Source organism: Drosophila guanche, unplaced genomic scaffold (assembly GCF_900245975.1).
Source record: "Drosophila guanche unplaced genomic scaffold, DGUA_6, whole genome shotgun sequence".
Classification (NCBI taxonomy): Eukaryota; Metazoa; Arthropoda; class Insecta; order Diptera; family Drosophilidae; genus Drosophila; species Drosophila guanche.
Window position 1 is genome coordinate 7436344 of NW_022995744.1, and position 26233 is coordinate 7462576.

Below are 26233 nucleotides of genomic sequence, written 5' to 3' on the forward strand. Positions count from 1 at the left end.
CTGCATGCCACCTCCCTAAACCAGATACTTACGTTATCGTTCTACAACTTTCTATGGGTTATGGGTTATTGATGAAATTCATTTCTGCAAGTCATGTATCAATTAATTATTTATTTCTACATAAATAATTCAGTGGAATTCAGGAACATGCGAGAACACAATTTAGTCTCAACCTTTAATGAGCAGACTTTTAGATCCTTAAGAAAGGGTTCTAGAATCTAGATTGATTCTATTGCTATATTAACTCGGCACGAAATATGGCCAGACTTTTTTTCTAGTAAAGATATTTACATTTCCAATTTTTTTAGCGTATCTAAACAGGTTTTACAGCTTGTAAATCTCCAAAATAAATTATATATTAAATTATATACTATATGTATGAGTTAGAGACAGAATGTGTTGGAAACAAATTTTTGTTTGTATAGCTGAGACCATAACGGACGACTCTGGCGGCTCGTGTCATCATAGTGAGTTGTAGATAAATCGAAATTACTTTTAATGTTGGCTTTAACGATGTGGCGACTCTTATCAACTGCCTGGCTGAAATATATATATACATATTCAGTTATTTAGTTTCTGGGAAGTAAATTCATTGAACTCGAAGGAAATTATTTGCTTATTAATAGCAATGGAGTTAAGTATAAGGAGATAAGTAAATACTTTATTTATATTCAATTAAAATATGAATAAATCCGCCAAGATAGGGGCACACTCGCTTGTCCAGCAGGGTCTATAAATACAAGATAATAATATAAAATATAGGAAATCGAATGAAAATCAATTGTCAAGTGTACCAATTGACACTACCTAATGAGTAAATTGTACAACTGTAATTGTATTAGTATTGATAAGTTTAGTCTCACCTTGAGAGCCTCTTATTCCCGACAACATTTTCCGGGATTGATTAACCATTGAGGGATTTATTGTTAAAATGTAAAACTTTATTCAAAAAATCAGCAATATTTTTTGTTTTTAGATTACAATTAATTTGATTTTGCATAAATTATATGAAACCGCATGAATTTGTTGCAATTTACAGCAAGAGACTAAAATTGGTACACTTTTGAGATTTTGAATGTATCGACCAAAGATCGATCGATCAGTTGGAGTGGTAAATGTAGATACTAATAAAATTTGAGCTGAACTTCGGACAAGTTGAGGATTGCACGGGAAATTCTTACAGAATATCGTTGTATTTATGTATGTATGTTGTATGTTTGCTGATCTGATCCGCGATCTGTGGCAGAGCTGTATGGTTAGCTATATAGATATTATGAGGGTCTCTGGTCTGACTGTGTCTGTAGTTTCTATGTGTGGCCACAGTTTGGAACTGCGTTTCAGTTACTATTGAGTTTGAGTTTAAGAGCTATTGTTAGGTTTTAGCTTTCGATTGAGTTGACTTGAGTCCTGTTAAGTTGTGTTCATTGATTGAGTGTAGTTTGTTTGATGATATATTAGTTGAGTTTCCAGCAGCCGTAACAGCAACAGAGTGTGTGCTTGTGTTCGTGTGTGATGCGGGGCTGTGTTAAAAAATCCTTGTCCTTGGATGTCTAGCAAAGTACGAGGGTATATGGCAGTATACACAATACAGTGGGGTATATAAAAGTCGCAGTCGTATAACTCGTTTGTTCAGGTGGTCTACACATTTCCGATTTCTCCACGCGCTCGCATCCGAATTGTATTAGAGATTCGTTTTATTTGAAGCCCCAGCGCACTATGGCTTCAAATAAATGAACCGTCAGTGCTCCTCCGGGGGAGTACGGAACTCAGAGATCCAGTCGGTCACGCGCAGACGAAAGATATCCGTCTTGGTCACTATCCAGTCCCGATACTGGTGCGGTATGTACTCCACCAGTTTTTCCGATATCTCCGGGTTCTTGAACATAATCATGTAGATGAGGAGTATATTGATAACAACGAGCACCATGAAGGTAACCAGCGTGGACAGGGCAACCTTTTGGATCATATTCAGCCAGGAGGTGCTATTGGTCGATTTCTTCTTTTGATTTGTCTTCTGGTTGGCAGACTTTGTTCCATTCCCTGCTCCCACTGCATTTACTGGCTTGATTGTCAGGTCGTTCTCCGCTGCTTCGGCCAATTTCTTCAATTTCGCTTTCTTGTTATTTGGTTTGGTCGACTTCTTGGCCCCTGGCTGGGCACCATTCGCCTGGCCACTGTTGTGGGAATCCCCTCCGCCAGACATGAGGTCAGCACTCTGTTCACGCTCTTGGGACGCCTGGGCCAGACGCTGACGCTCGGCTACGGACTCCATGCGGATGCAGACGTTGACCTGCAAAATGCGAGAAAAGTTGTACACAAGAGGCCACTCAGCCCACTCGAGTGGAGTGGCACTTTCCCACTTACACAGTTCTTTGCCGCCTCTTGGCAGTCCTTCAGAGTGGAGCAGGTACCCACAAATTTCGCCCAGGTAGGATTCAGCGGATTGCCCTTCAGATCCAAATAGCGCAGTCGACGCAGTTGGCCGAAGCTCAAAGGCAAGTAAACCAGGCAATTGTCGAAGAGGTCCAGATGACGCAAATTTTGCAGCAATCCGAAATCTTCGGGCAGATTGCGTATTTGATTCTTACTTAGATCCAGCCTTACCAGCCGTGTGAGAATTGAGAAGTTCCGCTGTAGGATGAAAATATCCATAAACTAGGTGCTATTATTATATGCTCTCCGGATACTTACTCCCAGGCTAGTCAGGCGATTGCTAGACAGATCCAAAACGGTGACTCGCTTGAACGAAGCCTGCAAAGGACAAAGGCGTACTGAAAAGGAGTAGCATTTGGGGTCACATCACCAAAAAGAAACCCCCGAAAAGACATACTTTAAAATCTAATTTCCCTTCTTTTTACTTTTTGGGCTGTTAGAGAGGGGTGGCATGACCAAAAATCAACCCCCTCAAGCAGTTTTGGCTGCACTTTCCCACACACACACACCATGACACTTGAGCAAGGCAGCAACCACTCATACACACACATCACTTCCTCTGCCTGAGCAACCAACGTCAGCGTTAATTGCAAGCCAGCCGGCAGGCAGCCAGGGCAACAACAAAACCAGCATTGGGAGTTGGAGCTCTCTCTCTCTCTCTGTGTGCGCAAGCGAGATAGGCAGTGACTAGACTATTGCCAGACGATAGAAAATTCTACGAGCGGAAGGGGGACGGTAAATAATGCAGATGGAGACACCACACAGCCCAGCCACATAGCCGCTGGTGTCTTAATTAGCCAGTAATTTAACCATTACTCACAATTTCTTTGACCGGTATCTCGCTCAGCTCCGAGAGACTCAAGTCGCAAACCTCATCCTGTACGCGATCCTTCACGTTCACTTTAACCTTTTCGCCGACTTTCGGCATTTTGTCCCCTTTTCTTCACTGTCAATTTCCGTTTTTAATTTCCAAAATAAGCAAGTGCCGCAAAACGCGAATCAAAACACGGCCGCACGGCAGAGCTGGTAGAACATCGATAGTACTATCGGAGGCACGACATGTGATATCGATGTACAAAGGCGCACGAGACGTTATGGTGTTAATTTATTACTCTGGGTACTTTTTAAAATTTAAAGTATTGTTGAAAAATATTTGTGTTGCGTTGTCATTGTTTTCATATGTTGCTCTTTAACAGCTGTAGCGTCGATATGTTGTTTTATCAGCCTTCCAACTAAATTTTAAATAGAAAGAGCCATGTACCTCTCCCAAGGGGTACCGTTTCTTATAACAAAAGATTAACCCGTGTTTCTCTCTATTTCATCTTATTGAAGCCGCGTCAACTTCTGGCCACTTTAAATTTATTTTGTAAAACAATGTTCTAACTGTATAAAATGTTGCGCCATACAGTCGAATTGGCAGGCTACTATAGCTTAGTCCTCATCCTCTTCGGGAGCGGCGGCACCACCACCCAGGTTCTTCTTCAGGTTCTTGCGCTTGACGCGACCAGGACGGCCGCCGCCGAAGGGCGACTTCAGAGAGAAGTCGATGTGCTTCTGGGAGTCCAGGCGCACAACGAAGGATGGGATGTTGACCACTTGCTTGCGCACACTAGACGAGGGGAAACAAAAGATAATTTCGATTAGTTCTGGCGCACACAGGTCCAGCACGTGGTGGCTGCGAGGTTTTGGCAAGGCGTTCAGTGCAACTTACGCAATGCGGGATTTGCATTAAGATTGGAGTGAACAGAGTCATCTACGCAATCAAAAGACGTTGAGAGCCGGTGCAGGCATTTATGCCTGTTCGACTCCCAAGTGGTCTTACTGAACAACACATTTGTCTTGTGACTAATTTGCCTAGCGACGTTTGCCGTCGCTGTCCAAGCGATATTTACCGAATGTGACGCTGGCGGATCAGCACACGGGCATGATGGATGGACTTGGCCAATCCAAGCTTGAAGACCTGGGTCTGCAGACGACGCTCCAAGAAATCCTCAATCTTCAGACCGAGCACGTAATCAAGCTTCATGCGAGACTCGTCTAAGACACCAATGCGCACCAGACGACGCAGAAGGGCATTACCTGTAGAAAGAAGAATGCGACAAATTAATACCGATTCGAGAATTGCACAGTAACCACATGTTTGGGAGCACCTTCAGTGTGTATTGGTTAACGTCAATGATTTGTTCAGACAAGAAGTGTCAGAAATTATATTATTTAATACAGCTCATCATGTCACATGCCACACGCGAAGTTTTTCATCTCCACCACTTACCCTGGAAAAGACGCTTCTCGTCCTTCTCATCAAGGGTCAGCAGCTCACGAGCAGCCTTACGGATCTTGGCAAGGGCGTACTTGACGCGCCACACCTCACGCTTGTTGCGAAGACCATATTCGCCAATGATCTTCAACTCCTGATCCAGACGCGCCTTCTCATAGGGGCGACGAGGAGTCACATAGGTCTTCGAGAAGACCGACGGTATGCGGCCGTTTACCATGATTCCAACAATTCAACCGTCTGCAAAGCAAATGTGTGGTTAGATTTCAATCTCCTTCAATTTCAAACATCCCAATAGTTTTCGCCCCGCTTTATCTATTAAGGTGCTCGTTGATGCTTTACACAGTCTTGTCTAACAACATTTCACATGTTTTCTACTCTTAAACTATATATTTTCTTAATTTTACACAAATGGAAATTTGTACGTACGTTGCGGTTGGCGAAAGGCGAAAGAAGGGAAAAAAAGGGAAGGAAGACTATATCCAGTGTGACCGCGACCAAATATATAGAAAATATACCGAAATATGCTTTTTCATTTTTAAAATATACCGTTGTCTTAAATTGTATTTGATGATTTTTATGTTCTACTTGATATTACTAACTTGAACAGATTTTCACCACTGAAACAATAAAATAATCCGATTGAAGAATCAATTTTTCTGATTATAAATACTCCTTTTTATTGGATTATTTGCCTTATGACCTTGTATTTTACAAATTTGTACTTGAGTTTTTCATTCAAATCAACCCTTCTGGAAGCAAGGTCTTCAGTATGTAAATGTATGTCAATTATTAACAGAGTCACATGTATGCATGTTAACTGATAACATTGAAAAATATTGAGAAAAATAGCGCTAACAAAAGAGGAAAAAAACCATAAGTAAATATTATAATAAGCTAGGCGTGGTTTTGGAGGCAGTTCTTCTATCTTTACAACATAATTGGGGATATTCTTCGGTTTGTACATTATAATTATTCCTTTATGTTGCTAAGGAACACCGGATAATGATTAAATTCATCACACTATATTTTTTTATTATTTTTAATTTCCTTTGGATTTAGGAAAAGCAATTGTTTGATGACTCAATAGACTTTTGTGTACTATTTGAGATAAGTAACACGACTTCGGCGGTCATGTCTTTAGTTCCGTCGGCCAACTAGTATAAATAAGAAGGTGAAATATTTGCTGCCATACGTATTTAGGCGGTTTTTTTGAAATAGTGTCATCATCTGTAAATTCAAAGAATTTTTACAGTTACAGTCTAAAGACTAGAGAGAAAGTAACACGTACCTCTTAAAACCCATTCTTGAACGAATTTTTATTAATAAAGAGACATGGATGAGAGGCACAGTCCGGGTCACTGCGAATAAGCTGCCGCCTGGGCATGCTGTATGAGCGCGGTTTGGATACGAAGCGTCCCAAGCCCGGATTCTTGCCAGTTGCAACAAAATATAGCAGCGAATCGAGGGCCCAAGCACTACCTCTAGCCAGATCCTCCATGGTTTCCCTCGACAGATTGACATTTAAGCACTTGAGAACCTTTTCATTGAATACAATCCAATTGACCAACTTCAGCGCTTGGCTGCTGCGGGGAACATAGTACTGAAGTTGCACCAGGCGGCCGTACTTATTCTTCAGTATCTTTGCCACTGGCAGCACGTCCGAGAACTCGCGCCGTGTACGGGCATCCAGCACAATTTTATTTTCAACAAGCCACTCATTCAGCACCTCACGCTCCTTCTCTCTCAGACCACGGATGCTCGACATTATACCGGAAGATTGAGAAGTTTCCGTGACTAAATCAAAATTTTTCTTAAACAACATACTGTTACACAATTTTTTGTTCATTTTAAATACTACAATTTTGGGTAAATTACGGAACACAAACCTGTTCTTAATGAACTAAATTTAAATATTGAAATTCTGACAAGGCAATGAGCACTCGTTCACTGGCAAAATATAAGCTACTGGAAGTAAAATTTTGTTTTTTTCTCTCTTTTTATATTTACAATCTGTTCGTTTAAACAATAAGTAAATTGTATAATTAACATTAAATTAACAGAAATAGCAGTTTTCCAATGAGCCCTGCTATTATATATAACATCTTTTCAGTTTGTTGGATTTATCTATCGGGGAGATCGAGAATGCGGTATCTTTTCAGTCTTCTTACTGTTAAGCTATTGTCTAATAGACTTAAGGCTAAATTATTTTCGTGGTTGTGGAGTCTGTCGATCTATTTCTTACTAGTTACCTTTATTTCTTCTTTAATGGTTGGAATACTAAGATCTTTGTGGATATTTGCAGTAGATACGTAAAACGGAGCATTGACAATGTGTCGCAAAGTTTTTGATTGGTAACGCTGAAGTATCTCAATATTTGAGTAGCTAGCAGCCCCCCAGAGCTGTATAGCGTAGGTCCAAACTTCAGTATGGATTTGTAGAGGCGAATTTTGTTTTCCAAAGTTGTTTCTGATTTTCGACTTATCAACCAGGACATTTGTAGTGTTTAAGTCTAAGTTGTTGACTTTTTGCTTTAATGTGGTTTTTCCATTTTAATCTGCGGTCGAGATGGAAGTAAAAGTAAACTTTTTTTTATTATTTATCAAACCGAGTTTGTTTTCACACACGCATCATAAAAGGATCCACTCAAAAACCCAGAAAATAAAGGCACTCTTCCGATGAGGAAGGATTGTATTTTGATTGTATCGAAAAAACAATGCACGGCTTTGATTCAGTTATAAAAAATTTAGTATAAAAGTAGCTACAAATACGAACAAATTTGAAAACAGTTATAAGCTTAACTATCTGTATATACAATTTTATGCCTAGTCTATTCGAATACTATAAAATGGGGAAATAGGAATGACAATTGTAAATTAAATGGTGATAGTGGAAGGCTAGAGAGCTTCGTAATACGAGAGGCCAATCTTTGTGTGGGAAAACAAATATTGTTTGCCAGGCGTCTGAAGATTTTAAAGTGACCCTTACAACTACTTGTGCTGCATTGTGTGAAACGTATACTTAAGTACATTCAAATGAGCTTCATGTGAGCTTTTCAAGTCGATTTTCCATTGAGCCTACTTAGCTCGGTTGGGCTGCACGCTTCACTGGCATCGCTTATTCCATGGCTAATTCGAGAGTCGACGAGAGGAGCTGCAATATGCAAGTGCAGCTCGTAGTCGGGCGCTGCAAAAAGAAAATTCCAATTACAGAGCTAAACCCAAATCAAAACTAGGTGGCTAAATGGAGTGCGTGCGAATGGAGTGTGGATAATGGGTGTGTGGCAGGTGATTAAACAGACGTGCAAGCTGTAAATGAAAGGAAATAAGTGCCATAGTCAGGAATATGGGGGAGATAGCAAGATGTGCAAGTGGGTGAGCTCAATTGGTACTCACTTTGTTCCAGAATGCATTCCAAGTCATCCGCACCGTCTATCGTGGGGAAATCAATGCTGGTTGACTCCTTCAATATGACGCCGATATCTTTGTGCGCGCTCATCAAGAAGAAGGGAACGTTCGCCTTAGCAAGCTCCTTGTGCAGCGAGCCCATGCCACGTGCGGCTGTGAAATCCAAATCTGCAAGAAAGAGCATAAGCTTCAGAAGAGTATACAAGCCAATTGCTAGCCTAAAGCTTACCGTGCACATGAGTGCAGTCCAGGATCACCGGCGCTGTTCCATGCGTCGTCAAGGCCTTAGAGATGCCAGAGCGAACCCACTCGATGGCAGGAAAGTAGAGCGAACTGTGCTTGGGACGAATCAGTATGTAGTTGATGCCATTGATGGTTTGCAGCTTGGACACACTCAGAACAGGTCGTGCTGCGCGGTAGACCAGAAAGGCAACATCCGCACCAACGCCCAGCAACAGACCAATCTCCACGCCCACAGCCAGGCTCATCACAAAGGTAATGGCACCTGGCAGCAACTCTCGACGACTGCAACGCCACAGTGGTCGGATGACCTCAAACTCGATCATAAATATCACAGCCGAGATGATGACCGCACTGAGGGCGGCCTTCGGTATGTACTGGAAGTACGGTGCCAGCAGTCCCAGAGCCAGAAGAACCAGCACGCTTGTGTAGCAGCCCCCAAGGGGTGTACGCACGCCACTGGCATGATTGACAGCGCTGCGCGAGAAGGAGCCTGTGACCGGCATGGAGCTGCAAAAAGCACCGCAAATGTTGCTCATCGAGAGGGCAACCAGCTCCCGGGTGGGACTCAGCCCAGCCCCGCCAAAGGCTTTGGAGATGGCCACGTTGCCGAGCACAGCAATTATGGGCAAGATCAGCATCGAGGGTCCCAGCTCCGAGACCTAAAAAGACAGAGAGTGAGCTGTGCCTTGATTTTTCGTGATTCTTACCATTTGCTCAAAGTTTTGCGTAAGCTCTGTGCCATTCTTGTCCAGAATGGTGGTCTCAAACTTGGGCAGCGTGATGTTAGGCAGCCCGCTCTTCACCTTTCCCGTGAGGATGTACGGACAGGAGTCCATCTGCTCGCATGTGCTGTAGGCCAGCACACTGGTGACGAGAACCACAAGAGCATTTCGACCAGTGGCTATCACCCAAATGGTGCCGCTAATCAGTTGCTGGGCCCTCAAGCTCCGCAGTCGTCCAACAAACTTCACGTCTTTCAGTTTCTGTTCAGAAGAGTTTTCGTTATAGATAAAGTTCGAGTACGCACGAGACAAACTCACCCGCAACAGCAGTAGAACCGAAATGGAAACCAGTCCCAGGGTAAAATCTCCGCGTCGCACCTGGCTCAGGTTCCCCAATACGGAGCGCATGGTATTGATGAAATCCGATCCAGATCCTCCACGTAATCCCAAAAGACCCTTGAGCTGGGATGTGCCAATTATGACAGCCGTCGCCGAAGTGAAACCCACTGTCACCGGCAGTGAAATGAGGTCCACCAGTGCGCCCAGCTTCAGCACAGCCATGCCCAGCTCCACTACACCGGAGATGAGGCACAAAAGGATGGCGTAGGCTGGTCCCGAGCCCAGTCCGAATCCAGTGTGCCGGCTGGTCATTAAAGCGAGCAAAGCCGTCGGCCCAATGGTCACCTGTCGACAGCTGCCAAGCAGAGCGTAGACAATCCCGCCCACAAAAGCCGAGTACAGGCCGTACTGAGGCTCCAGTCCCGCCAGTGTGGCATAGGCCAGTCCCTGCGGCAGTACCGTCAGTCCAACCGTCACTCCGGCTATCATATCGGCCAACGCATCTTGCCCGGTATAGCCGTGAAGCCACTTCAGACCCGGAAACAATCGATATCCCCACTCCTTCAGGGTCATTTTTGATTGGTCTACAATTAGAAAAGGGAAAAGAGATATTGATATAATAAGACAAACTCATCAGCAGAATTGAGATTCACGTCAGAGGATCGTGAACAATGCCGGTATTGTAATTTGCCTGGGGCTTTTCTAAAGATCTAACACTGAGGTTCAACGACTTGACCAGCACAACACGCACTTTGCATAGTCATAAATATCGTCTAGCTGATAGAAAATCCCATCTAAATGCTATTGACCATTAGCAAATTAAATGGAAATGTTGAAGAGTTGGGTAGGGAGAGAAGAAATGTCTACAAAATAGAGGGATTAGGTTGGATACATTTTGCATAATCTGAGTGAAATTAAAATAGTGTAGAATTTAACTTGATATGGAGACTCGAGTGATATGTGCAGACTGAGGGATTATTTTTTATAGAAACACATGTGAGTACACTTATTTCGTCCGGGGTAACACTTGGCTGATGACATTAAGAATGCGTGATCCGACCACTTTGAAGGCATTTCAACCAATGCCAGGCCATCCATGCCTTTAGTAGTTTCAACACTCCAATTTCTAAGCCCCTTGTCGAACTCACGTAATTATTTGCACAAATGTTTCGTTGTTGTTTAACCGCTAAGCACGTTCGATTGCGTTCTAAGCTGCAAGAAATTCAACGAATATTCGATCCCGAACCGAACGCTTTGGGCACTGTCTGGCCCAAGAATGAGCAGAGAGACGGTGCGATCGTTGCTCGCGTGCTGCAAGAACTGTGATCAACAGACTCATTGATCACACGACCGGCCCCAATTAGCTCAACAAGTGCGAGAGTTGAGAGTATTGTTGGGTTCGCTGAAAACGTGATCAAATCGTTCTAAACAATTAAGGCATATAGGGACAAATGAGTTTTGCATTGTTTGGCATATGATTCATTTACAATTGAGATTCTTGATAAATGAGATAAATATGTATCTTTGCCAACACACAATTGGCATAACAATTTTGATCAAATTAGTTGTGTAATAAATCACTTTAGAGAGTTATTCTATTATTAATTCTGTAAACAGAGCGTTTACAAAGAACAAACAATTGCATGTTTGTTAAGCGTTGGCTTTTGCGGCTGTATACCAGTTGACCCATTGAATTATAGGCCAAGGACAAGCGATAACAACCTTCTCGCGACATGTCTATGGCCATTCAATTCAAGGGTTTTTATCAGCATTCGAATTGATTCGGGAATGAAGTTCGCGCCACACGTACAAGATAAGGGCCTGAAAAACTAACACACCGTTCACTGCCCGCAAATTTTCTATGCTTCAAAACTAAAGTGTGAGTTTGTTAACCTGTTAGAGAAATTTGTGAAATCAGTTCTCTCCCCTACAGACCCTCAGTTGGGAGGATGGAATGCAGAGACAACGCACTGTAATTGTCGGTTGATTGTTGACAGACAGCTGCGTGGTGGAATCTGCACTCGGTGGTCAATAAACCAAACTAGTTTTCGTAAGTAATCAATTGAAAAGTGAGTCGAAAACCCTCTCAAACAAGGGAACGAGATTGTTTACTTGGGTTTATTTATAAATTTAGCTAAATATTTATCTCTTCTGGGCTTTACAGGCCAAGGCGGAAGAAAGTAGCACACACACTCACACACACAGATACCCACACAAGTACTGAAGAAACGCCGCAAACACTGTCTGTCAATACATTTAATTTATCCGACATTCACAAGCGCACAAGCACAGCGCTCATCTATTATTGTTTTTCTGTTAAAATAAAGAGAACACTACATTTATTTACCGGCGAAACACCTAGCAGAGCGCACACGAACCCAAAACTTTTTACCGATTTTTTTAAATTGTTTTGAAATTCCAACCGAAGTGCTTATCATAGACTCCAATTGTGATAGGTGATTTTTTGTAATTGTTGTCAAACGCTGTGGGATTTTAATTCCAATTGGGACTAATCTTTTGTAGGCGATTTGTTTTCAGGCCGAGCGAACAGCTGCCGCCAATTCGCTTCTTCTTTTTGGTCGAGCACGCAGCCCTGGTCGACGTCAAGAATATGCTGTCATCTCTAAAATATTAGGTAAATATAAAAGTAAAGAAAATAACATGCATAATATTGTGGCAATATACCTACAGGTCATTCGTGAAATGCCAGACCCCCTTGAACAGTCGAAATAAAGATCAACGAAGAAGGTGAAAAAGGCTGCATTGAAAGAGCCTTTAAGTTCGAACCTTATCTCCTCCGTTTCATGGCTTCGAGTTTTTGTCAGATGGTAATAATATACTCGATATTTCTTCTTATTGATAGTTCCATTATTCGTTTTACAGCCCTGGTTACCAAAACAACAAAAGCAGCGACAAATCCCAAATTGCATCGCTAATAAGCGCACAACGGAATTAGGACATGTCCAAGACCTTAAATCTGTACTGTACCCTGTCACCGAAGAACTGCAGTACATCTGCAGTTTAGCTGCAAGTATTGGCAGTTCGCAGGTTGATTGAGCGATAGGAAGCACATGTGGATGTTGACAGCTGAAATGCTCTCAAATGCTTTCCATTGGGACAGGATCGGATGGTTACCTTGGCCATGAGCAAGGATTCGTATGCATATAGGATCAAGCGGTGCACTGAGAAGGTAAGTTGTGTATTGATTCTGGTAGTAGCTTTCTTTTTACATATGTATGTATTCCCGTTTGTTGTTTTCCAGAAAATCGAAAACGAACGCGTCTCTCGCAGCTCTAAGATTCACGGATGGCTGATGAGCCCGGTTCGCCAATCGATATCCCAACATTGGGAAACCTATGTGTTCCAGTTGGAGCGTGAATGCCCCGTCACCACAACCCTCTTCCCGCAGAAACGTTGATGGGTCGTTGATTCATGCAAACTTGGGTGTACCTTTGATCTGGATAACTAGTTCCACATCGAAGTTACCGATTTCCACTCAGAATAATGCCAAGTCGGATTAGAGCACAGGTTAAGATTATAACACAAAACATACACAACATTAAAAAAATATGTAGATTTTGTATATCAATAAAAAGTGTAGCTACTTTCACAATGCTCGGATAATGCTGATGGAACTTATGCATTTTCTTTCAGGGGGTCCTTTTATTTTAAAAATTATGGCCTAATTTCAGGTAAAACAGACGTATCCTGCAGTCCTTGAGGTCCTTGATGGATTTCAATCCTTCCGGATGCAAGGACATAAAGGACATGTTTGTGTACATTGTGTATCCTTAGCATATCTTGCGACCAAATCTGCGGGAGGATGGTTGCAATGACGTCGCGCTCACACTCCAGTTGGCCACCAAGAAGTTGAGATAAATGTTGGGGTACGACACCGCTATCACATCGGCCAATGTGTGTGTTTGGAGAGCTGCAAGATCCTCATCCTTCAGCTCCATGATAACGAAATCGGATTTGATTTTCTGAAAACACACAAAACAAGACCATGTAAAAAAAGAGCAGCTGGCACATGCCAGGCGAATGGCCCATCTCAATGTTTGCAACGAATCGCTGAACCCGCGTGCTGGCTAGCAATAGACTTACCCATTCCCGCTACTGCGGGATACTTGCGAGTGCCTTATTCCCTCATCTTTTGCGTTTCCGCTGGCTTTCACTGTCTTTCTTGGCCGAGGCAAGCACAGTGCAGTAGAGGATCATATGGCGGTTCAGCTTCCGATGCTAGATGAAGTCAAAGCTAGCAGCAGTACGAACTGATTTCTCTGCGTGTCGCGAGTGATCAATGAGTGACTGTTCATCCTCGTCTAGGACATCATGGTCCCTTATCTCGCCATCTATGAATATCTGTGTTGATCTGATCATCCAAACGATGCAACAGACGCCACATGGAGTGCTAAAAATTGTACCAGTCTGCTTAGTACATACCGCCTTGTATTTGTACAGCAATAAACATGCTGCGGCTTCAGCCATGACTATTTACTAAGGTTTTAAATGATTAAAATGCTTATCTTAACTATTTCTATATTTACATTTTTTAAATGTGCCTTTGCTTCAGTGTGACCGCGTAATTTTCGATCAAATATACCGACAGACCCTCGGAAATATACCGAAATGTCAAAATATACTGTAAATATACCGTAAATTATTTTCCTCGATTTTGATGTTGTTTTTTTATATTATTAGATAGGTAGGTAAAAAGATTGGCTAGTTTTCGCGACACCCTTTTCTTGGAATGTTTCCAAATTAAGTTTAAAACTAAAAAGGTCAAAACGATTAATTAAACTATCGATAATAAACACATATGTCGAGTATGTTATTTATTTTTGATTTTTTCAAAGAAAAAGGCGCCAGGACTCATCAGTCATGAAAATCAGCCAATATTGTGGAGAATCGAATGCTGTTCAATTAAAATAACAGTTTTAAAGCTGGGAGTCCTAATCAGCTGGTAATATTAAACAGAAGATAAAAAAGGGATTTTAGATTTACGGTATATTTACAGTATATTTTGAAAATGAAAGGGTATATTCAGCATATTTCCGAGGGTCTGTCGGTATATTTTATCGGCAATTCCGCGGTCACACCGAGCAAAACATACCGACAAAGTAAGCGTGGCGTCGCTTGGCGCTTGAAATTTGAAGCTAACGATCGAAAAAAAAACAAATTTGTGAAAAACACAGAGCGTCGGAGTTATTTGAGTGAAATAAAATTACTTTAAAATGAAGGCAGTGTAAGTAGAATGCGAGAGCTGAAAAGTGTGCATCATAATTCATGGAAAATCGACTTGCAGTTCACGAACGCCGATGCGCGTCGCTAAGACACCTCGAGTGCATCAAACGACAGAGAAACAACGTCGGGACACGGCGGAAAAGGCAAAGGATCCGGTAAATGTGTTCTGTCGCGTCCGCCCGCTCCAATCGGATGCGGACCTCACCTCTCTGCGGGTGAAGAACTCCACGACAATCGCACTGAATCCGCAGGATCAGCTGCTGCAGCACCACAAACAGAACGGCGCCCAGCGCGAGATACAGTACATATTCAAGCACGTCTTTCAGTCGGATGCCACGCAGCAGGATGTGTTCGCGTCCGTTGCACAGCCACTGGTCGAGAACCTAGTGCGTGGGCGGAACAGTCTGCTGTTTACCTATGGTGTCACGGGCAGCGGCAAGACGTACACAATGACTGGCAACCTGAGGCATCGCGGCATAATGCCCCGCTGCCTGGACGTGCTATTTCGTACCATATCCGATTTTCAGGCAAAGAAATTTGTCTTCAAGCCGGACAAGCTGAATGGTTTCGAGATTCTGTCCGAAGAGGATGCTCTGCTGGAGAGGCAGCAAGAGATGAACCTGCGTTTTGCCGGCTCCGGTCGCTTTGCATATCGAAACAAGGATTCGGATCCGGAGATAGCCTCGCAAGCGTCGGTGGAGCCAACGCCCCTACTAGGCCTCGACGAGGACAACATGTATTCGGTGTTTGTCACCTACATAGAAATATACAACAACAGTGTGTATGATCTCCTAGAGGACTCGGGCATACAGAAGTAAGTGGCAGAGATATCCTATCCTTGGAGTGTGCCAGTAAGTAATCAACTATTTGCAGGACTTTGCAAAGCAAAATAATTCGCGAGGATGCCCAACACCACATGTTCGTCCATGGCGTCACCGAGGTGGAGGTGAAAACGGTGGAGGATGCCTTAGATATCTTTCAAATGGGACAAAAGAAAAAGCGCATGGGCCACACGGTCCTGAATGCTGAGTCCAGTCGCAGCCACTCGGTGTTCAACATAAGGCTCGTCCAGGCGCCCACCGACAGCCAGGGGGAGAATGTTGTACAGGACAGGCATAACATCACAGTCAGCCAGCTGTCCCTGGTTGATCTGGCCGGCAGTGAGCGCTCCTCGCGTACCAAGAACACTGGGGAGCGGCTTCGCGAGGCTGGAAACATCAACAACTCACTGATGACGCTGCGCAAATGCCTCGAGTATCTGCGCGAAAATCAGCAGGCAACCAGCAATGGCTTTGCCCCCAAGAAGATACCATATCGCGAATCGAAGATCACGCACATGTTTAAGAATTACTTTGACGGCGAGGGCCAAGTGTCTATGATCGTCTGCATCAATCCAAGAATGGAGGACTATGACGAGAATATGGTAGGAGCTAGCTACGGCTACTCTGTCTTCCCCTGTTGCTCAAAACTTATATTTTTACTTTGCAGCAAGTTATGAAGTTTGCAGAGATGACTCAGGAAGTGCAAATAGCACGGGCCACGCCTATGAAAATGGACTTGGGCCTGACACCAGGCCGCCGCAAGGCCAACAAGCTGTTCAAGATTGCAGTCAACAATCTGAACGAGCTGGGCATTCCCGAGGCCAAGGACCTGGAAGTGGATGTGGCTTTGGTCTACAGTCTGGGACCCGATTTTCCCACCTATCAAATGGACAGCCCTGAGGCAGAGTTCAAGATCCAGGAGCTCATGCATTACCTGGAGCAGCGCATTGAGAAGCGCAAGAGACTGCGCGGAAATTTGGATATCAAATGTTAGTCGTACAGCTTCCACTTCTCTAAAGGGAATCCTTCTAATTAATTTTGTTTACTTGTAGGCGACAATTTTCGTCAGATGCTGATGAACTTGGACCGAGACAACATGCAGCTGCGCACGGAGCTAGCTTCCCTGAAGGCCGTCTACAAGCAGGAGCGCGACCGCAGCTCGGCCTTGGAAAAGAAGGTGCGAATTCATGAGAGCTCCATCGATGTGCTGAACAATACGTTGAGTAAGCGGGACAGGCAGATCGAGGAGCTGACATTCAAACTCAATGAGAAGGAGAACCTCCTTACTCAAAAGGAGCACGAGAAGGAGAAGCAGAAGAAAAAGTTCAGCTCCAAAATGGCAGTGGAGTCGGATAAGAACAAGCGGGAACTGGAGATAAAGCTCCGCCAACAACGGGAGAAACTGCACGAACGTATGCGCATTAAGGACGAGAAACTGCGATTGGTTTCGAATATTCTACAGTCTGAGGATCTGCCGAGCATGCCTCGTTCGCAGAGCTCGGAGGATTTGCTCAACGACAAGGATCGCGGCCCATTCACTGCTCGAACGGAGTCATCTGTGCCTGCCACGCGAACAGACATCTATGCCACGCCTCGACATGTAAGCCTTCTGTCCTTCTGCTCTGTCAGCTATAATCTAATGTCTCTAAATCCATCCATCCATCCAGGGCGTGGCAGCTGCCAACAACCGACATCGACGCTCGCGTTCCGCTGGCGACAAATGGCTGGAACATCGTGCAGCCAATCCCGTGCCACTCGGTACAATTATGCAGCCCTTTTTGAAGAATCGCAAGTCGGTTACCAAGCTGACGGACATGAAGACGCTGACCGAGCACGGCGCCAACAAATACTGCCTTGTCTCACAGGAGGCCGACACCGACGGTGATGTGGAGACGAAGCTGTACAAGGGCAATGTGATACCAACATGTGGCGGCGGTGCACAGGTGGTGTTCAACGACGTGGAGTGCCTCAAGCAGAAGTCACCCGTCCATTCACCAACGCGAAAGCGTCCCAGCAATGGCACGATGTCGGCTATGGGCGTTATTAGCGCCCTGCCCAGCACGGTCACCTCCGTCCAGGATGTTGCCTCGCGTTGCAACCTCGGCATCGAGGGGCACAGTAGCAAGAAGACAAAGATCTAAAGCACTGTTCTGTAGTTCATGAAGTTGATTTTGCATTTAGCTTATTTTTCTAGTTAGCGTAACATACAATTAAAGTTGAATCGTGAATGAAGTGATTTGTTTTTTGAAATGATTTCCAAGTAAATAATCTGTATAAAAGTTCCACACATCGATGAATTCGTAACCTCGCAACTGAGTAAAGCATCTCCAACGTCTCCAGAGTGGCCTATGGCCGTGGGAGGAGTGTGAAACCAACGTCCATTTATAGGTTTATAATAAAATAAATAGTTTTACTGCAAAGTATTCAATATTTTTCTTATATTAGTACATATCCGCCCCTGCCTCTTGATTTTTATTTGAACAAATAAAGTAGCAATCAGAAGCAAATATGTACAATACACATACAGATGTCTATGATGGTATTAACTATTATTTTTTGTTTTTATTGTTATTCCTGCGTTTATTCAATGCTTAAACCGATAAATTTATTGAAATACATACGGTACCGTTTTACACATACATATTTGTAGATTAATTTCAATTACTAATAAATCAGTCTATAATTAAAATATATGTTTTTCGCTTGATGATTTCATGTATGTATGTATGTACGTATGCATGCATGTGGTGTGTATAAGTGTCAGCGTGTGTTTTTTTGTGTGTATGTGTGTGTGGGTGTGAGCTGCTCTTCACGAGACTACTAACGGGATGACTCTTCTTCTTAACGCTATATATGTATATACGGCAATTGTGGCAGGTTCCTGGCAAATGAGGAATTTTAGTCAAAATCAAATGAAGGCGCACTCCCCGCACCCACATGGAATTTGGAATTACCCCAATGGGATGGTGGTGTGGTGTCGAATCGAATCGAGTCGAATCAAACCCAATTAAATAATTACAACATGGATACATGGACACACGTGGTACTACGTGGGGTACAGTTAAAACAAAAAACGGGAACCACAACTAAATTTATAACATAATCGGCATAAACGGCACGAAAACTCAATCTCAAATCAAGTGCAAATATTAACATATACATCATTCATCATAATCATTAATCATCTTTAAATTCAAATTAAGCAAATACCAATTTAATCAATATAAAGCTGTGTTTTTCATAAACGAAACGCTCGCCTTTCTCTCTCTTTCAGGGCCTCAACTCGAAAATATTTCTCTTCTGTAGCTGTAAACTGTTAACTGTAATTGTATGCATAAAATTTCGTAATACCTAATATTATATTCTTTTCCAGACGCACTTCATCAGACCGACAACTAACTAATATACTCGTATGCTGTTCCTCGATCTCTATATATCTAAATGTATGTTTGTATGCTATGTATGTATATAATGGTAATAAAAACTAAGGAGCAAAAAATTATTCTACGGTGGAAAACGAATTTTGGCTATAAAGCAACGTTAATTAAAGAAACAAATTATTAACAAGACACACTCTCCTCTCCGCTCTACTCCTCACAGCCACACCCCCTCCCAACCTCTAAAAAAAACCACGCCAATCTGGCGCGTCTCTCGCTCTCTCACAATATGTTCGTGTATGTGTGTGGTGTAAGAGTGTAGTGTGTGTGGATATATGTTAGCAGCTGAATTTTTGTTGGCAAGGCAAGCGTTAACATTTACATTACGTTACATTAAGTTACGTTACGGATTCACCCATCCGCTGTATGTGTACCTCTGATGTTTGGATGATTGTTGTTGTGGTTGTGTGTAAATCGTGGCTCCAAATGTTTTGTTGTTTGTTCCTTGAGTGAAATCTCGATTGACGACGCTGCTACCCATACCAATGCAGATCAGCAGACGTGGTCGCTGCAGCTGCAGCCTATTGAGTGGCTCCTATGAACACTTGACACAAGCGCCCTCCACATCAAAGTCCAGGACCATAAGCTTTGTTTCCTCTGTCCCATTGCGTGAGCCAACCGCACAAATCAGCTTTGTATCATTTGCCCTGAAATCATTACAGCATCAGAGCGTTAGATCCCACTCTTTCCTCTAAACAAAATGATTATAGCGCTTACCTAATCCTCCACACAACACCACCAGAGCCACCCGAATCCAAAGCAACGAGGTTGCGTATAAAATCGCCCGTCTTCACATCCCACAACTTGACAGTTCCATCGTCCGAGCTGGTGACCACAAATCGTGAATTGAATTGCAGGCAAGTGACCGCGGACTGATGCTTGTTGGGACCTTTGGAATGAAAATTGAAAGCAGAATTAGCAGGGATTCTTAAGATGCTCAGCCATGTCCCATACCCGACAGCGTTTGCAGACATTGTCCAGTTGTGATGTCCCACACTTTGACAGTGGAGTCGGCATTGCCAGAGACGAGTATGTTCTGGCGCAGCTCCATGCCCGACGTCAGGCTCTGATGGCCCATCAGAGTGTGCTTGCAATTGCCCGTTTCCGCATCCCACACACGAATGGACGTGTCCAGGGAACCCGACACCACATGGACACCATCGAACTAAAGGGGAAACCACAGTATTATTATACCATGCTCATCGATGGGTATCTCTATTTTAGTACCTGCAGCGAGTAAACGCGATTTGTGTGCCCCTGAAGCGTGTGCAGACACTCCTGCCGCTCTGGATGCCAGATCTTGACCATGTAATCGTACGCTCCGGACACAATAAGCTTTCCATCGTATTGTACACAACGCACAGCCGCCAGATGGCCCACAAGGACATGCAGACAGGAGCCCAACTCGATGTCCCAGACCCGCAAGGTGGCATCTCGAGAGCCACTGACCACCCTGGAGAGACAAAACGGTGATTAGTAACGAGCTCCAGAGCTTCGATTGCTGCTTTCACTTACTTATTGCCATGCAGATGCATGCATCGCACAGTGGACGTGTGCCCCTGGAGTGTGTGTACACAGGCACCGCTGTCCATATCCCAAACCTTCAACGTGCGATCCGTACTGCCCGAGATGATGATGTTACCAGACATTTGCGACGACCAAACACCACCAGTGTGGCCCACCAGTGTGCGTAGGCACTAAAGAAAGAAATCACTTCAGACCAGAGCTCGGAGAGAGTTAATAAATTAAGATTCACTTACCTTTCCATTGACTGCAGACCACACCTTGAGGGTGTTGTCATCGGAACCGGACACAATACGATTGCCAGAGAACTGCAGGCATGTGATGACATGATCGTCGTGGCCCTTCAGCACCTTCGGCTTGCGCACGGGTCGCGAGCGCCAGTTCATCTCGATGATGTGCTGCCGCATATAGGCGGCCTTCCATGGCGATGAGATGGGCGGCATGTTGCCATCGCGTCCCCGTTTTGGTCGGTCGCTACGCGATTCCGTCTGGATCTGGCTCTTGCGGCACTTTTCCTTCCACAGAAGATTGTCGTCACAGAGGAAGCGCCAACTGCGACACGTCTGGGCAGCACGCAGCAGATCCTTCGGCTCCAGATAAGACAGCACCAACAGGGCTATCTCCCGAGGCAGCAGCGAAATAAAGTCCCGCTGGAACTGTGGCTCGATCACCTTCATCATGTGACGCACTTGCGACGGATCGCAATGGTCAATCAGACGATCGACGGCCAGCAGACGCTCCACATGGGACCAGCGCTGGAACTGTTGCAGCCAGTGCTGCAGCTCTGGCGGCGGATTGTCACGGGCGGACACCCCGCGGGGTGTACGACGCCCAATCGGTGTCGTGGTGCTGGCGTTGGACACCAGCGATGGCGTAAGCGACAGCACCGCTGTGGGGCCCAAGTGCTGTGACGACGAGCGTGGAGTGGATGCAAAATCGTAGGCAATACGCTTGCGGCTATTATCGCCGACTCCAAAGCCAGCACCGCCAATGCCGCCGCTGGCCGAGATGGCCATGGAATACTCACAGCCCTCGAGAATGCGCACTTCGTTGTATTTGCGCTTGCGCTGTTGAGAAATCAATGTTCCGGTATTGGTGAATGCGGTGGAGGAGCCGCCGTCGCCAATGGCCGAGGAGGATGTGGAAAATGAGATGGGCTCGTCGTACTCCACTGGTTCCATGTCGTAGGGCTCGCTGAGGCTGCCGTTGCTGCCGCTGCTGTAGCCACTATTGCCATTCTGGCACGTACAAATCTCCTCCAAATCCGAGTTGTTCTCCTCATCGCAGTTGAACCACGACTCATCGCCATCTCCCGGTTCGATCAGACCACCATCTACGACGTTGTTGTTGCTGCTGTTGGCTCCAGCTGCACCCGCGGCGCCCTCTTCGACTACAACCTCCAGGACTATGACATCGTTGGAGCCATTGCGTCTTTGACGTGTGACCAATGCATGAGCTGCAGCACCGCCCGATGTCTTTGCTACACCGGCCACGCCGCCGCAACCTGGTAGGCGCGCAAATAGACGTTCCTGTGTCTGGGCACTGGCGTTCACTTGGCGCGTCGCCTTTGCTGCGTACTCACGTCGCGTTGTGCTGCCTGATGTCGAGGAGGAGGATGCTGATGCTGACGTGGACGTCGAGGCCTGGGCATCATCGGCAACTGCCGATCCGGAACAGGCCGATCCGGATGATGACGTGGAGTGTAAAGCGTATGTGCGGCCGCCATCCTGAGAAGTCTGCGAGCCCACAGAGCTGAAGGAGATGGACTGGGCGGATGATGATGCACTAGGTTTCTCCTCCTGCTCCTGACAGCTCAAAGTGGATGTGGATGTGGATGTAGATGTGGATGTAGATGTGGATGGAGCGTCATTCGAATTGGTATTGGTGAACACATCCGTTCGAGCAGCTCCCGTACAACTGGTTCCTGAGCCCGCCGCTTCTGATGACTGCGGCATGGTGCAGGATCTGGTGCTCTGGCTGCAGCTGCTGGACGCTGCTGCACCCACTGTTGAGGATGTGCCCAGGGTGGATCCTAGATTCAGTTTGGCAGTGGACTTGCTCAGCCGACTGTTGGTATACTTGCGGCTGCTCGTGGGGGTCGTCGATAGATCCTTGTACGTGCACTGAATGGATAGGGAATGGAATTATTAAGTTATTATATTCGAAGGAATGTTCTTTGGAATGAATAATCTCTAGAGATCCCTCTCTATTTACAAGACTGACAGTTCTACGACTGCTTGTTTTCGGGGCTTTCCATATTGATTGATAAATTACTCACCTTGCTGTCCGAAGAGACGGTTCGTCCGTTGCTGCCACTGGGCCAATCATCGCTGCTGCTGCTGCTGATGACTCCGCCGCTTCCGCCGGCATTTGCTCCGGGTCCTGCTGCTGTCCCTCCGCCACCCATGGACTTGATCAGACTTAGATTCAATTTGTTCCGACTCAGCAGTGAGCTGGTGCGCAGAATGATGCCACCAGTAAGACGTTGCTCTGTCTCAAAGTCGCGCCGCTCTATCAGATCCATCGACTGGATGTCCGCCTTGGACAGGGGCTGGGTGTTGCAGTTGGAGTTGGAGCTGCAGCTAGATGTGGATGCAGAGGCCTCCTCTTGCGCACCACCAGATGCGGCAGATGTGGCCGATGCGGCTGGCGAGGGGTTCGACGTGGCGTTGGCGGTGAGACTCATCTGCCTCAGCCGCACTGACATCAGCCTGTCATGGACTGATGTGGATGTGGCGGCATCGTCTGCCTCCGGCCGGCTGTCGTCGGAGTTGCCTGGCTCAGACTTGGTTCCTCTTCCATGTGGATGTGCTTCCTGGTGCTGGTCTTCCACCTGATCCTCGTTAAGCATAAATTCGTCGCTCAGGCGCTTCGGTTTTCCGACCTGATCGCCGAACTCTGACGGTACATCGGTCCCATCGGGATGGGGATGCGGCAGAGCCTCCTCCACGACGGGTGTCTCGAGGAAGATTTTGGAGCCATCGGCGGTCATGATGGTGCCGTCGGGCAGGGCTATTTGTGATGTGTTTGGACAGTCGATGCCAGCCACAATGTCCTCCACATCATCATAATCCTCGATCAGCTCCTCTTCATCTTCTTCTTCCAAATCCTCCACATCTGCCTCCACTTCCTCGACGTCCTCCTCCTCCTCTTCATCATCATCATCATCGTCGTTTATAAGGCAGACAATCGGCGGCTCCTCACTATCATTGAAGAAGCCCCCATGACTGTGCTCGGAGGAGGGATGGTCATCGTCGTTAATGGTGTCTGTGGAGGAGCTATCATCCACGGCCACCACCACGCCAACGGTAGATGCCGGCCTCGTGCTGGTGGGCAGTGAGTTGGAAGAGCTAATCTCAAAGGTCTCCAGCACCCCGGAGGTGCTGGACTCATCATCCAGCACTACTGCGAAGCCATGCTGAGAGTTCGACGATACGCACACGTCCTCCACATCCTCCCTCAGAGTTGACATAGATAAAAATGCTGATACAGCTGATCTTGCTGTCTTTGCTCCTGCTTCCTGGCTGGTAGTTGCCGTCGCCGTCGCTACCGCTGCCGCTGCCGCTGCCGCCGCCTGACTCTTCAGTTCAATGAGCTGGCCGCTGACCGTACACCCCTCCTCTGCACTGGTCCAGGAATTCCCGCTAGCAGCTGGAGGACATCCTTGTTCCATAATAATACTTGACGAGCATCCAAAACGAAACGGGGCAGCGCGCTTTACCAGTTCACCAGTTCGCTGCCTTTATCTCCTGCAAAGACAACGATGGTCATTAAGGAATGTATTCCATATCAGGTTATGAGGGGAACGGAGAGAAAGGAGTAGGATGCTTCAGACTAGATTTGCTTTCCATTTTGATACCTTTTAGTACTACTTCCTACTGCAAATTATAGACACTCTTATAATAAACGTATATTTTATAAATTTCAATGCTTATCCTTTGTGCTCGGGGAGAACTCTAAAAATTCCCACGCAACACGATGCAAAAAAAAAAACGAACAGAAATGAAAAGCAGTGGGAAAAATTGTTTAAGGCAGCCGCTGCCGCCGACGACGTTGTCGTTAAAACTCGAAAAAGGAAATCACAAAAGTGCATCGGATCGGGGATCGGCGGAAGAGGCTAAAACGGCGCGAAGTAGAATGGGAAAAAGAAGACGAAACGGGTATTACAACAAAAAGAAGACACTCACATACACTCACACGCTCGCACGCATACACATATGCAGTATACAGTAAGAGGCAGGTAGGCAAGCGGCGGGGCAGGCGGCAGCAAAAAGGTATTGTGGAGAAGAGATGGCGAGAGAGCCAGAAGTAACGGACGTAAGAAGAAGAAGCAGCAGCAGAAAAGATACACAGCAGAAGCAGCAGCGACAACAACAACATCACGTACACCTTGCAATTCAAGCCGCTATCTTTTCCCTCCGCATGGGACTGGCTTGGGAAGAGCAAGCAGATCGTCGTCTCGTGTATCTCGTGCCTTGTCTGTCACACAGCATCATCACCGGGGAGCAGCTAGGGAACCAACCAAAGACCGATCGCACACAAACGAGGCACATATTCACAAACACACTCACAAAAGCGTGTAGAAAAAGGGATCTCTGCTGCCAGTGGAGATGGGCTGGGCAGGGGCAGGGTGCGCAGCCATTGCAAGGCAGCATCAGCATCCGAGGCGAACAAAAGGGGCGATCACAAAGGAATTTTCAGCAGCGCTCCTGCTGTTGCATCACTCGCCACAACAGACAACAGATCAGATGTGCAGAGGTATTCTCGGGAATATATTTTCCTTCTTTCTCTTCCCACCCTTCGGTGATTGGCTGTTGACCTCCCCCCAAAAAACGTTGCTTAGGGTCTTCGGGGTCTCTGCTTTCACGCCGTATTCATACAGTCTGCCTTACATTTACCTGTGCCGCAGGATAGCCCATGCCACAGCACGATGGCCCAAAGAATTTTTTAGACACGGGAGGAGTCGTCACATTGCTCCCTAAATACGCACATACACATGTACTTTATAAATGCATGAAATTAAGTTAGAAGATAATAGACCAGTAGTTACGATATATGAAATATTTAGTTAGCCAATTTAAGAGTTTCCGCTGCATTTCATTCTCAGTTATTGGCCCTAACCCCACTTTTCTGCACCTGCACTGCAGCGATGGTGATGGAGGAGAGCGAGCCAGCCAGCCCCATAATTCGTGGAGCAAACAACAAAAGAAAAATGTGAACATTGTTGTACACACAGACACATACGCATACAGAGCAAATGTCACGACATCCACGAGAAAAGTTTGCTGCGTTATCCCTTCTATAATTTACTTTTACAATGTTCTGCAAAGCGAATTGACTCTGTGCATCATACCCAAGGCAAACAGTTGCAATTTGGTTAAATTATTTAACTATTCCATCCGCTCAAAGTTTTTTGCGTTTAGCCCACTCACACACACACACGAACGCACGCACATACAGTTACACGGGGCACACGTTTAATCGAATTTCCACATACTTATTTGTGCCGTTGCTCCGGGGAGTACTGTAGACTCTGGAGTGGTACCGTTTAAACCTTACTTTGTTTATTTAATTTTTAGAAACATAAATTTTACTTGGACAGACGAAAAAAACTAATGACTCGAGCCTGCCTTTTATTAATTATCGATATACGAAACCATCATCTTGAAGACACCACAGGTATCGCGTGAAATTACTATCGATGGAGTCGTTACGGCCGTATGACACTTTGCTAACTGCCTGGCTGCAGTTGCATTGGACTGCACTTAAATTGAAGAGTGGGACCAGC

The 26233-nt window shown here is 45.5% G+C and overlaps 5 protein-coding genes and 3 long non-coding RNA genes across 15 annotated transcripts; 2 read left to right on the forward strand and 6 right to left on the reverse strand.

Moving 5' to 3' along the window:
• Positions 1–1205: 1205 nt before the first annotated feature.
• LOC117579382 (leucine-rich repeat-containing protein 59) lies at positions 1206–3514 on the reverse strand. The gene is made up of 4 exons (XM_034265254.1): positions 3254–3514; positions 2692–2751; positions 2365–2631; positions 1206–2290 (listed from the first exon to the last, which is right to left on the reverse strand). Exons 1-4 carry the CDS (start codon positions 3359–3361, stop codon positions 1739–1741), a joined length of 987 nt encoding a protein of 328 aa, XP_034121145.1. The 5' UTR covers positions 3362–3514; the 3' UTR covers positions 1206–1738.
• Positions 3515–3747: 233 nt separating this feature from the next.
• Positions 3748–5200, reverse strand: LOC117579383 (40S ribosomal protein S9). The gene is made up of 4 exons (XM_034265255.1): positions 5138–5200; positions 4706–4948; positions 4326–4512; positions 3748–4042 (listed from the first exon to the last, which is right to left on the reverse strand). The coding sequence occupies exons 2-4, from the start codon at positions 4926–4928 to the stop codon at positions 3865–3867; spliced, it is 588 nt and encodes a 195-aa protein (XP_034121146.1). The 5' UTR covers positions 4929–4948; positions 5138–5200; the 3' UTR covers positions 3748–3864.
• Positions 5201–5717: 517 nt separating this feature from the next.
• Positions 5718–6580, reverse strand: LOC117579354. Its single transcript, XR_004573474.1, has 2 exons — positions 6000–6580; positions 5718–5938 (listed from the first exon to the last, which is right to left on the reverse strand). It is a non-coding gene; the product is annotated as an uncharacterized LOC117579354 (long non-coding RNA).
• Positions 6581–7643: 1063 nt separating this feature from the next.
• LOC117579741 (sodium-independent sulfate anion transporter) lies at positions 7644–11969 on the reverse strand. 2 transcript variants are annotated; one of them, XM_034265758.1, is made up of 6 exons: positions 11767–11969; positions 9399–10003; positions 9066–9341; positions 8345–9017; positions 8104–8283; positions 7644–7894 (listed from the first exon to the last, which is right to left on the reverse strand). In XM_034265758.1, exons 1-6 carry the CDS (start codon positions 11855–11857, stop codon positions 7764–7766), a joined length of 1956 nt encoding a protein of 651 aa, XP_034121649.1. In that variant the 5' UTR covers positions 11858–11969; the 3' UTR covers positions 7644–7763. The 2 variants fall into 2 exon arrangements, with proteins under 2 accessions (XP_034121649.1, XP_034121650.1); XM_034265759.1 differs by lacking the exon at positions 11767–11969 and having other exon boundaries at positions 7877–8016.
• Positions 11957–13054, forward strand: LOC117579743. Its single transcript, XR_004573514.1, has 4 exons — positions 11957–12054; positions 12111–12247; positions 12303–12609; positions 12682–13054. It is a non-coding gene; the product is annotated as an uncharacterized LOC117579743 (long non-coding RNA).
• On the reverse strand, positions 12979–13994 carry LOC117579742. 3 transcript variants are annotated; one of them, XR_004573513.1, is made up of 3 exons: positions 13967–13994; positions 13524–13830; positions 12979–13402 (listed from the first exon to the last, which is right to left on the reverse strand). It is a non-coding gene; the product is annotated as an uncharacterized LOC117579742 (long non-coding RNA). The 3 variants fall into 3 exon arrangements; XR_004573512.1 differs by having other exon boundaries at positions 13524–13916; positions 13967–13993; XR_004573511.1 differs by having other exon boundaries at positions 13524–13990.
• Positions 13995–14528: 534 nt separating this feature from the next.
• Positions 14529–17904, forward strand: LOC117580256 (kinesin-like protein KIF23). The gene is made up of 6 exons (XM_034266688.1): positions 14529–14664; positions 14725–15477; positions 15537–16086; positions 16152–16473; positions 16537–17084; positions 17152–17904. The coding sequence occupies exons 1-6, from the start codon at positions 14654–14656 to the stop codon at positions 17623–17625; spliced, it is 2658 nt and encodes an 885-aa protein (XP_034122579.1). The 5' UTR covers positions 14529–14653; the 3' UTR covers positions 17626–17904.
• Positions 17905–18268: 364 nt separating this feature from the next.
• Positions 18269–26097, reverse strand: LOC117580254 (F-box/WD repeat-containing protein 7). Of its 5 annotated transcripts, none has more exons than XM_034266687.1 (9): positions 25943–26097; positions 23585–24194; positions 22724–23539; positions 20682–22568; positions 20437–20618; positions 20149–20374; positions 19876–20086; positions 19639–19810; positions 18269–19568 (listed from the first exon to the last, which is right to left on the reverse strand). In XM_034266687.1, exons 2-9 carry the CDS (start codon positions 24116–24118, stop codon positions 19457–19459), a joined length of 4140 nt encoding a protein of 1379 aa, XP_034122578.1. In that variant the 5' UTR covers positions 24119–24194; positions 25943–26097; the 3' UTR covers positions 18269–19456. The 5 variants fall into 5 exon arrangements, with proteins under 5 accessions (XP_034122578.1, XP_034122577.1, XP_034122576.1 ...); XM_034266686.1 differs by having other exon boundaries at positions 22724–23542; XM_034266685.1 differs by having other exon boundaries at positions 20682–22275; positions 22306–22568; positions 22724–24194.
• Between the last annotated feature and the right edge of the window lie 136 nt (positions 26098–26233).